Source organism: Ceratina calcarata, unplaced genomic scaffold (genome assembly GCF_001652005.2).
Source record: "Ceratina calcarata isolate Rehan_Ccalc_2016 unplaced genomic scaffold, ASM165200v1 scaffold546.2, whole genome shotgun sequence".
Lineage (NCBI taxonomy): Eukaryota > Metazoa > Arthropoda > Insecta > Hymenoptera > Apidae > Ceratina > Ceratina calcarata.
Window position 1 is genome coordinate 121,024 of NW_017176634.1, and position 12,898 is coordinate 133,921.

At 41.1% G+C, this 12,898-nt stretch overlaps 1 protein-coding gene across 1 annotated transcript in view; it reads left to right on the top strand.

The window, feature by feature from the left end:
• LOC108628892 (tyrosine-protein kinase Drl) overlaps positions 1–12,301 on the top strand; it is a 71,489-nt gene extending 59,188 nt beyond the window's left edge. Inside the window, exons 5-9 of the mRNA XM_018031117.2 lie at positions 739–943; positions 6,967–7,123; positions 7,461–7,728; positions 8,172–8,358; positions 8,889–12,301. Of these exons, the coding sequence (XP_017886606.1) occupies positions 739–943; positions 6,967–7,123; positions 7,461–7,728; positions 8,172–8,358; positions 8,889–9,137 (1,066 nt within the window). The 3' untranslated portion in view covers positions 9,138–12,301. The remainder of the gene's footprint in view (positions 1–738; positions 944–6,966; positions 7,124–7,460; positions 7,729–8,171; positions 8,359–8,888) is intronic.
• The last annotated feature ends 597 nt before the right edge of the window (positions 12,302–12,898 follow it).

A 12,898-nucleotide genomic window follows, 5' to 3' on the forward strand; every position in this document is an offset into this window, starting at 1 on the left:
ATTCTTCCGACGTCTGATTTCTTTTTAATTATAGGAAATGCGTTTTTCTAAGGTACATAAACTTTTGGGATTGACTGTATAACCAATACATCCTTAATCACAAAAGTAATGAACTATACAATAATTATCATTTAATATAAACGCCACATAAAATAAACTTTATAAACAACTCCATGTTTCAATGTAGCATAAATAAAAAGTAAGAAACTATGTAGGATATGTGTTTCTTATTCAGAAGTAATATCGCATAGTTTGTTCTCGAGATTAGAATGGTACATGAAATAAGAGTACGTGTTTTCCTTCCTGAATTGTTTTACGTACATTCTTATCATGCAGAGAAGTGCATTCTCCGATTTCATTTCTACCACGCACGTGCTGCATAGCAGATTTCCTCAGTTCTTAGGTTATTCAGAACATAAAATTGTAAATTATTGGTATATGTAAATTAAGTGGCCTGAATCTGCAAAAAACGTGTAATTAAACAGTTTCATCGCTTAATTCTACCCTATTCAAAGCTCTGTACTCATCGCAATATCCAGGATACACAGAGAATTAGCAGGTAGAGCATCGAAACATGCAAACGATAATATATGTATAGATTAGAGCCAGCAACAGACCGGGGGACGATTATTTACTCAGACAGCACGCTGCGACGCGGCCCAAGCGTGTTGTGCATTAGAGAAATAATTAACCCCGTGTATAATCATTAGGCGGTTACAAGGGCGTCTATCCTTTCAGGAAAACATTGCCCTGCTGCAGCTACTCGGCGGCAGACACCGGGGGCCTCGCCAGAAGTTCTGTCCTGGTTAGGGTCGACCCACGACCCGGAAGCGCGAATTCCGGAAGTTACGCGACCATTGCCGACCTGGAGCCACTCTATGCAAGACCTTGCGGTTCCAGAGCAAGTTACTACGCTTCCAGCCATGTGACGCATCTCAGCCAGGTACGGTGCAGAATCATTTTACGGAAACTTCGGTGCAATATTGCATTAAGTATCCGGGCGCAGTGTGCGCCGTCGAAAGCTCGGCGAACACAGAACTCGACTGCTCCTGCTGTAAAAGTTTTACCTGATCGCGATCGTACATTACTCGCTCGTGCAACACTCTATCTCGGTCTAATAAATTTTATATCCGGGCGAAAGCGATGTACCTACGATTTTATGGAGATTGCGCGCGGTCGGTTTTAAATTTTTTAATAGCTATTAAATGGAATATTCGATCGAGACAACGAAAACCGATACTTACCGTGAAACATTCATGGTTATATCTTCCAGTGCTTAATGGAAGGTAATAAAGCATCGACGTTATGTTTTTCTATATGACAGAACGAACGATGTTTTTAAACATTTAGAAGGCGCGCTCTGAAACGAGAACAATTTTTACCCGCGGCAACACGATTTTTATCATTCCGTATCATATGATTGAGTAACTTAAAACGTCGGCTTATTGCGCTTCTTTAACCGGCATAATGGATTTAAGAGCGGCGAAGCAGCCCGCGGAACAAAATCGAGGATACGTAGACGAGGAACTCTCATTGCACGTCAGGAAATCCGATTTTCTCGCAGCCGTTCGTTCTCTCTCCCCGCTTCTTTATCGCGAATTTCGCTTCGCGTCGTTCTCTCGGCAACGAAAACGGAAACTGGGGTGCGTCTCGGCCGGTCTTGTCTGGCCCGCCGCGCAAAACGAGGTCCGCTCTCAAAAACTTTATCGAATTTGCGACCGTAGGGGCAGTTTTCCGCCAACAACTTTCTCTTCCACTAACCACCTTCTCTCCGCAGCCCTTTCGACTCTTTATTCAGCTATTTCAACCTGCAACCTTCGCCTAGCCAAACGAATGACCGCCAAAAACTAGTATACGTATAAAACTCCTTTCCTTCACCATTTTCCTTCTCCACTTTTGTGGCTTCTACTTTCTTTTGTTAAGGTTTCTGTTTTGTCCTGGAAGAGACAATTTTCTGTCTAGGAAAGTTGGAATTGAAACTTTTCTCCTTGGCTCTTTACAAAAGAGTACTCTGATCCTTCTTGGGAATTCACTATTTATTCGCTATTGTTCAAAAAGAAGTTTAGACTTAGATTCATTTTCTTCATTGTTCTATACTTAACCACTTGATCACTAAGCTCCTTAATTTCATTCGTTCTCTCGAGACACTTTATACATTATTCTTTTAATTAGGAAAATCAGCTTTCCTGATTTAAATCCTCGAGTCAGTATCAATGCAAATACGCGCCTTTCATTACGCGCCAACGTTTGTACAAAGGAAGACCGAGCATAATCGCGTGATCGATTACATCAACGTTCGAGTGAATAACTGATAAAGCAGATAAATCGACGATTTACAACTTTCTTTTTTTATCAGAGCGAAGGTACAGACACTGAGCGAAAGCTACGAAACTGGATCGTGGCTTCTTCTTCTTCTCCTCCTCCTCGTCGTTTTACCTTCTCCATTGAGAAACACGATCCCTCTATTCAGTTGCCTTTCGAACGGGGCACGCTCCAGTCGGTTGATCTCTTTGATCGCTTAGAATTCAAATTTCAATGGAACCAAGTAAAATCGAAGGATATATGGAATGGGACGATGCACACTTTTGTTCGATAAGCATGGGCCCTCTCGGGCGACTTATCGAAAAATTGTGGCACACCAAAGACTGGTTTAGTACCTACTTTTACTTACTCTTTCTCAGTATTCATCCGTACAGACGCATCTTAAATAAAATTTATTCATGCAGCAATCTTTAAATGTTAGAATCTGTATTTTACTTAGTACCGATATAAATGTTTAAAATATGAGAACGATATATTGACTAATTATAAGATAAAATTGTAGAATATCAATCCGTGGGTAAATGAAGTTCGAGAAAAATCGGGCGGGATTTGAGGCAGCGAGTACAGAAAACACGGGAAAATATCAGGAATAATAACCCCTCTGACAACACTACCTACTCGTTTCGCCGTGGTTCGCGCATTTAAAGGCGGAAAAACAAAGGAAACGAAGGGAATGGAGAATGCATCCAGGGGCGGTCCAAAGGGAGGAGAAAAAAAACAGAGATCGCGCAAATGTCGAATAAATATGCAATGGAGTTGAGAAAGAGCAGCCGAGCGTGGCTCGATTCGCGTAACAAAGTCTAGCCAGCACTTTCCGGCACGAAACGAGCATTTTACATTAATTTTCCCGAGGAAAAGAAACGGCCCCGGTACCACCTGTGTTCCGCTATTCAAAGCGAGGCTTGGAAACGAAGGTTACACACGCGGTTACCTTCCTTTCTCCGCGCCCTGCTTGGGACAGAGTCGGGAGGGTGGAGGAAGCGACGCGGGGGTAGATCCGGGGCGAAAGGCGGAGAGAAGCTAGAGAGAAACTGGAAGTGGGTCCTGTGATTGTTTCGGCTTTGATCTTGGATCAATTTACCGGGTATACGCGTATGCCTGAACCCTCCTCTGTGTCCTGCCCTCCTCGTCTGAAACGCCACCCTCTCATCCCAACTCCGCACTGACACGAAGTACCGCGTGTTTATACAAACGTACTCGTGAATGCGTGCATATATTAAGTCGTTTAGAGAGATTGCAGCATTTCTTCAGGCGATAATCACAATTAAAAAAGCTAGTTACATGTGTATCTGTAATTTATATGAAAAATAATTTAAACATATATTTTCAATTACATGAAACCCTGAAGCTTGAGTGAAAAACTTATTCCTCGTTCTAACCCTAACCCTCTCTCCTTGTTCGCCCGTTCACACGTTCGTTCTCTTCGAACCTACCCAGTCATGTAATCCAGCAACGTCTTATCCCTCTGTAAAACGATACGCTTGAGATCCCATTGCTGAAGAAGCCATTACTGTTCCTGTCTACTAGAGATCTTCGGTCCGAGAACAGACGTGTTCTCTTCCTGATTGTCTCTCGATAGGCCACCCTCTTCTCTTGCCGAAAGGAAAAGATAAGGAAACACTTGCAGCCGGCCACTGTTTAACTTGTTGCAACGAACGCTCTTGACATGTATCGGTCTGAGTAGTACATTCGCTCGGCAGTGGCGATTTCGGTTGTATATCTTAAGAAATTCTTTTTATTCTCTTTCAAGGATTTGCGTTCGTAATACAACATTTATTGCTCTGGTCGAGGGTTTGAATTATTTAAGTAGTCAGCTTTTTTCATTATTCACGATAATACTAGAATCAAAGAAAATGGAACGACGTAGAAATATTGAATGCTAAAGAGAAATATGGTAATTAATTTCTTGCTGTGTCGCAAATCATTTCCAAGTATACTGCAATCTGGTTTATTCCTGGATAATTGTCAGACTATTAAATCTTTCTTTTTGATAATCCTTTATCTTCGTTTTTTTTAGTATTTATTAATTCAACAGAGAAAACATCACCGGATATCGTGACAAAGGAACAGACGTTCAAATCGTCATCCCTTCAAAAGTTGCTCAATGGAAAAAACAAACGGCGACGGGAAGTTTGACGAGGCTTTCTCGATAAATAAATCGAATTGCCAGCATCGTGCGTATCCGGCAAAAAGTTCGCTGGTGGCGCCGTTAAATCAATAGCCCCGATTGTGATTGTATAAAAGTGACTCGTCAGTCGACTACGTTCATTACAACAAGGTTCCCGATGTGTTACATATATGCCCGGTTCAATTGGCACGACAAATATGGATGTGTTTTTTCAAGTTATAATAGCGACGTTTGTTAATTATGCCGCGTCAGGAACTTTTGTTCGATACTCGGCAACGAACAGGCGGCGTTACATAACAGACGAGATTTACGCGATCCTTTCCCATTCATTTGTTAATCACAATTTACTCATTTTTACAATAAATCACTACATTTCTTACTATAGTGAGTGTTAGGATTATTTTCTATAATCTATTGATAACATTGTAAGTGATATAGAAATTGTAACGGGGCGTTGACCCACAAGACAGGAGACAGAAAATACATTAGTCGATATGTCCATATATACGTATGTATATATGTACATGGTCCTTGTTTGTACAGCGTCGAGATCAATCACACGTCGGTTGCGAAACAAATGATAATAATCAACAGCGAGGAGTAATATTTATTGCCTGTTTTCGAAGCTTCATCTGTACGTTCGTATCACGTTCCATTCTACGCGATATTCATTACCAATAATCAATAATCAGATTACACAGTTGAATGGACCATAGCAAGTACAATTGTATATTTTTTCGTAAAAATCAGTCGCGGCGTAACGAAGTTATTAAAACATTGATTAATCAAATTAAATAATTTTCGCATAAGAGGTGTTAAATCCGAAAAGTACAAAATAATAGACAAGCTGCTTTCTATAACACGGAAGTTAAAGCAATTATTCAAAGCATTTAAGCTCTGAAAGCGTACTGAGTATCAAGGTACGAAGTCAAACATTTGATAACAGTTTTAGTGCATCTCATATCTCTTGACACATTCGGTTATAATTCACTTGGCTGTAGGAAACCTCGTTACTGGTCGCAAACATTCTAATTAAAAGTGCTACCAACGCGGGATTTCGATTATCGTGTTTAAATTGTGCGGCAGGAGCAATGAGGAAGCATCCGCTTTGCTTTCCATAATAACGGAATTATTGCACTCCGTCAACTACCACTACCGCCGACCCCTCTCCCCCGCACCCCATCTTTCCCTCTCTTCCGTTGCGCGATTATCAGTTAAAACAAAGCTTCTCTTCCTGCTCCTATTTATATTTATAAGCTCATTCCGCGTGCGCACCGAATTCCGCGTCGCCACGCCATTATTCCAACACGCTGGCCGATTTTAAATTGTCTCATCGCGTTTTCATTTAAACGAAAACGGAAGAGGAACAAGTGGAGATACAGTTCCCGCGCGATAAAGAGCCAAAGAAAATTGGAAGGGAGAAAACGCGTGACGTCGGAGGAGGAAAATGTAAAGAATGAAATCGACGAGCGGAACGAACCGCACGGTAATGAAAACCATGGGACAAACGGAAATGGGGAAACGGGAAGGCTAGTACCAAAGTTCTTCCTTTGTCAAAGCGCGAATAACTAATTAAACGACGATAACGCTAGTGCTAAATAATAATTACAGGAATTCGTAAACCCTGGATATTAGTTGGTCCCGTTCTCCCTAAATGCCATAAATGAATTTTGGATAAAAGAATGTTCACCTCTAATCACCATCATTTATTGAACCGTTTTATGTTATCTTTTTACATTTTATTTTGAATTAGACAGAAATGAATTTGATACAACTAGTCAAAACTATTTTTGTCTGTATACGTTTGTTAACAGAGCAATGAATGAAATAATCCCAACTACGATTTTTGTCCTGTCCCTATTAATGCCGTCACTGTACGCTTTCGAATCCAATACCTTACCCACAGTTAATTTGCACGATGCCACCAGTTCCCAAGCTGATTTTCGGCCCATCTTCCTTCTCTTTTTCCTCGCTACCCTAACGCACACGTAGAACGCAAGGTTCCCGGTATACGCGTAGGCGCGTGCAAATGGAATGGGAGGAGCCGGAGGCAAAACTCCGGAAAATTGAAATTAATGAATAACCGGGAGGCCTTCCCCTCGTCCCCCAGTTTGCGTCGCGTCTGAGCTTTCCTACGCTTCGCAACCAGCGTGAAACCGTGATGGAACAAAAGGGAATGCGGTAGAAACGACGATATAACGATGACACAGACGAGGAAGAAATGGGGGACGATGCGGGCGAGGTCCTTCCTTTTTCTTCGTCCTGGCCTTCATGTCCTTCGGAGACTTCGCGACCTCTTCTGTATCGGTTACAGGCGACAAATGCTTTTTTAATGAGTTCCTCCACGCTACTGGGAGGGATTTTGTTCTGTGATCAATTATACAGAACGCCCGCGCGTGTCGATATCAAGAGACAAGACCAGGGATGGGGAAGGGTTGCAAATTGTTTAGGAATCTCTTTGGTGTCTGGCAGCGCGTCAGGTTTAATGCCCCAGTGTCTTCTACGTTAATTTACAGTCGACTGATCCTTGTGAGAAGGCCAGGGCGCTCGCAGTACCAAGGTCCGCGTTGTACTGTCGCAACCTCGTGCAGGAGGGCACCTTTGGACGCGTCTACAAGGGCACTTTGGAATTGGCTGGTCGTGAGCAAGAGGTTATCATTAAGACGGTCACAGGTATTGACATAACGCTCTCATCATGCAATGCTGAACGAGGATAATATTATAATAATCATGAAATTATTAATTTTATGTGCGTACATAAATATATAAAAATTCATAAATTATTAATCAAAGTCATGTTTTTATCTATAATATTATTTCAATTAGATTACAGTTAGATTAATTGCATGGAAATTCTGTATTCGCAAGTTGAGGTGTTCTAAACTGACGGCATACGATAAAGTAGAGAATCTCGTACCTGTCGTTGGATTTCTTCACAGAATCCTTCAGCGTTATAATGTTAATCAAAAATTTCTATAAGACGAAACGTTGAATTTCTTTTTTTTTACAGAAGTCGCATCGGCTTATCAAGCATCTTTGCTGGTGGTGGAAGGCTCGCAATTAGCAGGGCTGGTGCACGCAAACATTGCTTCGCTGGCTGCCGCCTGTCTCGACAGTTCTTGTCCATTGTTGGCGTACACGAGTACGCCGTGCGAATTGAATTTGAAGCCGTACCTTACCGACGGTAACTATCATCCCGTGACCAGGGACTTGGTGCATGTTGGTGCACAGGTAGCCAGGGCAGGGGCATTTCTGCACGGTCGAGGACTCTTGCACAGGTGATTACATCCAGTTTTTCTCTTAACAAGAAAGAATGTTATTGAAGTTATTTATAGAATTCAAAAGCTTTACGTATTCTTTCATCCATCCTTTTCTTTACTTTACAATTCTTTTGTTTGTTCAATCTTTAAAATCAAAGTCCTAAGTACGTATTCATAAAGTCATAATTACATATTATTTATTATGGAAATATCAGTTGAATAATCAATGTTGCGTAAAGTTATCAATACATAAAATTAGATAAGAATTGCAGTGTCATTTTTTAATGTAAGCAATGTCAGCTGCTGAGAACAATAAAAAAACTCATTAAATTTTATGACCATTGTGTAATTATTTGCAGAAACTATTTGCTTTTCTCGAAACATTAAGTTTTCTTTGAAGATTGAAAAAGTTTGAAACGCTTTTAATGGGAGTATAAAAAGAAAGGACCATTTGATTTCAGGGATATCGCTGCCAGAAATTGTCTGATCGAGCCAAGTAGTCTCCGCGTACGATTAGCTGATACAGCTTTGGCGCGAGATCTCTTCCCTCAGGATTACCATTGTCTGGGCGATAACGAGAACAGACCTATTCGCTGGATGGCTTTGGAGACACTCCAGCATAATCAGTATAGCACGGCAACGGACGTGGTACGGACATAATTTATATTGAATAACAATAAAACTTTGAGACATCGCTGTCTACTAGAAATTATAGGTCGAATGGAATAGTTAAACTTGGAAATATACGATAATAATTTTCATTCAGCTGTTTCTCATTTTAAATAACCTACCTTAAGAACGTCATACAACGTGGAAATTCACTGCATCTATTATAATATGATAACAGGCATATCACTCTTTTACATAATACCACTTTGTTACATAAAAATTACTAAAAATATATAATGTAGACTGTAAACCAAGGAAATCTATTTAAATGTAAAATAATTCATCAAACAACAGATATCCTTCACTTTTATGCATCGTCTATTAAAAATGAAAGATACAAAAGTATTAAAATATTCGGTTGCAACAAAATTTATTGCTGACGCATCCAAGTAAAGTGACACGGTTAAATATTAATACAAGCAAAAGTATTTGCCTACTGTTCTCATGTACAATTGTAATTATCTTGTATTATAAGAAACTGTCCTTCATTTAATTCCTTCTTTTTTCAGTGGTCATTCGGGGTGTTTCTGTGGGAGTTGGCGACGTTGGGCCAACAACCGTACGTCGAGGTGGACCCGTTCGAGATGATGGCCTGTCTTCGCGATGGTTATCGACTGGTCCAGCCGCGACCATGCCCGGACGAACTTTTCGCCGTGATGGCCGTGTGTTGGCTGGGCCAGCCTAGAGACCGGCCAACCATGCCCCAACTTCTTGCCTATTTGCAAGACTTTCACGATGCCCTCGGTGGTTTCATTTAAAACGCTCATGTTCCTTGGAGGATACGTTCGAATCGCGTCATGGAATTTTCCTCGATGCCGAAAATGCGAAAAGAGCGGAGGCTCAACGTGAGCGGAAATCAGAACGAAAACACTCATGGAGGAAGAGAGGTCTCGCGTTTAGAGACGAGGACGGATCTTTGAAAGAAATAACTACACCGTTAACGAGAGTCAAGAAAGTGGAATTGATACCGTACGGAATTGAAAATCACTGCCCATTTGCGATTTATTGATCACCACAGCAGATACTCAACGTATTTACTCAACCGCTTGGACGTGGAAGGACCGTGTCGTTTTCGGGATTCCGTTTGAAGAGCAATCAAAACATGATTAGCCAAGAAGGAAATTGCCAACGGAGGCGTGGGAATTTTGCGAATTAAAATGATTCGAATGAAACTAGTGACGAAAGGATCGGCGCGGATACATCCGTCCAATAGCAGTTAAAAAAATAAAAAAAGAAAACTCGAAGCGCACAACGTGACAAATCGATGCAGCGAAGTCTGTGAGCCAACAAACTGGCAGTTCATCATACGCTCTGCACATCCGGTGCACAGGCGTGTATTCACAATGTTGTTCTTCGCTCACCGACTCTTTTGTACTTCCGGCTATTTCTGATTTTTCCAACATCGCAACGTTTTTATGATTACCGAAAGGATTGCTATAATTCACTATGGTCAATTGTTTTAACAAAATGTTATATCGAGATTCAGTGAATCTATTGAGGATCAAAATGTGATACATACAATTTTTTAACATAAATTAGAAGAAAACATTGTAATAGATTTTGTAGAGGTATATAAACTAAATTACACTGTCATACTGAGCTCAAGCCAATAATTTTTATGGAACTTTTACAATATTCAGTTAGACAAGTTCCAAACAGATACATCAAAAATATGTCTAATCAAAAATTCATTCAATCAAAATGTCTCAGCCTTTACTTCAGTACTCGAATTCAATATTTATGGAAAAATGGCAGGTTGCGAAACGACTTCCATGTAATGATAACTCGGGTGACGGAGAGAGCAAAATCAAAGCTCGGTAGACACGTAAGAATCTTATTGTCGTATCTGACCTTCGGTAGGCATATGCTGTTGCGTAAATGGGCGGTCGAACTGTACGTACTCGTAGTTATGTACCTATTAAGCCACGCCGCGCAAGTCACTTCTAGTATCCACGCCTCGCGTCAGGTTGCACGAATTATGCAGGATACAGTGAATGAGTCCCAGCGCCGTGGTTTTAGCTAAGCATCCTGCGGTCCAGTATTCTTCCTACTGCGTATCCGACGACCGAAACGAACGCTCTCGATGCTAATTGCAGCCTTACACTTATTTCATTCGGCAGGCGTTTTAACGACTTCATGACGAATGTATCAGAGCTTCGATTGAAGTATCACGTCAACATTTCTAGTGCGTTTTGAAAGAGTTATGACATTTTCTGGTAAACAATGAAATGATTCTTACTCCGTTTACTCTGAAAATCGCAGTGAGCGCATTGAATGAGGAAAGTGGTATTAAAAAAGAAATGCAAAGAATCGTGTACCGCCATAGAAGCTGGTTACGAATTTATGCGTTGTTGAATCCGAACGGTAGAGCGTATTCGACTTTGAAAAGTGAACTGTGTACTTATCCTTTAACGAGATCGGATTTTGGATCATTTCTTAAATGGATCGTTTCGTGTACATTAAGCTCTATCATAACTTTGACGATAAGCTAGTCCGATATATAGATTTGTACTATATTTTTATCGTGAAACGTATTTACGAAGATATTTATTCAAGTCACTTTTCTAGTCTCGAACCATTGAATTATGGAATTTATTTTCAAGACGTATTAATAAATATTCATTCGATGTTCCATTTAAAAGGCGCGAGTAACTATTCGGCCATCGTGCCGAACGTTGAATCGTAAAACAGTGAATGGATAACGTTTAATTTAGGTAAGGTAATTATTTAAGTCGCTGTGCGTGAAGAAGAAAGTTGTCGGATTTCTTTAAAAAAGCAACGACGATGATGCAGAAAATTCATGAAAAGGCGCGAGATGACGTAACGCGCACACGTACGCAGACACACAGACACACGTACACGCATACATACAGACAAACATGTTTAAATGTACTCGATGTGTAAATGTCGCATGTTCCTGACTACGACCATTAACTTTATCGCACTCTCTCTCTCTCCCTCTCGTCCCTTTCTCCCAGACCCCTTTTTCGACTATACCTCTCTCTTTCTCTCTCGACGCATTATAAAAAGCTGAATTTACCATCTCGCCTCGTACACTATTGCTACGACCATTTCTACTACTATGTAATTAATAACACTATTTAAAGTAAGCTATCGCTCGCCGCTATTTATCATGACGTACCTATCGTCGATCTTTCGTTACCACGAAATCGTCGTCCCTCTATGATGTATTCGGTACGTTGTAATTCCTTAAATTGTGTCAGCTCCCGTGAAAAATTCTCGCAATTTCTTGTAACACAGTTCCTGTCACTAATTGCATATCAACGTGGATAATGTTACAAATATCTGTTGTTTGTTTTTGTTCCGATTCATCATCTCCAGAATCAATCTGAATCAGAATCATTTTACAATTGATAAAAAACTACTTAATGGTATCACATGCGTTGCACATATGATTAAAGATGACAGAACTTTCCACGGGACGTTACAATTTCATTGTTTCGTTTTATTAAATGGAGGAACAGGGTAGACTAGCGCTGCACACTTTTTCGCTATCGCTGTATAATGTTTAAAGGAAAGCATCATCGCGTTTCCACGTCAACGTCACCCTTCTTTTTCTCCCATTTTCACGAGGGTCCTCGCAGAGAAAATCGGCGGCGAAGGGGTCGACGGTTGCCGCCCACCCTTCTTTCGGATTCTGCTGACCCTTTGAACGCAACTAAAGACCTCATCATCGTGAGACAGTTCCGAGTCACTGTAAATATCTCTAGCGAATAATAGTGGTGCGCCGAGTGAGTTGATTTGTGCAGATTCTATTATTTCCTACGACGATTTACGGCATTATTTTTCAACGGAAAGTGAAATATACGTGTTAAAAAAAGATACGTTTTGATTCATTCATCATCCCCTTGAATTAAAAAAAAAATCTTGCTAGTTTCGATGTTGATTAAGCATCGTAAAATATACTTCACATACATTAACAATTTAAAATAAAAGATATTGTATGTTTGTAAAATGGGTATAAGTACATTTTTCAATGGGAAGTAAAAAAAAGGGTACAGTCCCACAGATCGGAGCGTTCTCCAAAGTGCGCGAAGGTAGCATACAGGCCACAGACTGCTGGTTGGTAGGAGACCCTTTCTAAAATCGCGGGAGCCGACCGGAAACGGTGCGAAGGCCCCGAAAGAGAAACCAAGAGCGGGACGGAAAACCGGACCGGGCGGAGATCGAAAAAAGACCGAACGAGAAACGCGAAGGTGAAAGAGGAGGGCCCAGGGACTCGGTTAAAACGTGGAGGGGCACGCACTATTTCCTAATCGAGCCGAGAGAGACGGTGAAGCGAGAGAGCCGAGCAGCCGAGCAACGAAAATGAAAGTGACGGAGAAAGTTGGGGCATTGTTACGGAGCGTAAAGCCCGGCGTGTGACGATGGTTATGCCTCCGCTCGGAAACTGTTGGATTTCGATTCACGTGGGCACGCGTTCAACGTTTCAGGCTGGATCAACACGCACGCGATACGCCGCGCGTATCGTAAATGTAAAACTAGCCATTCATTGTCA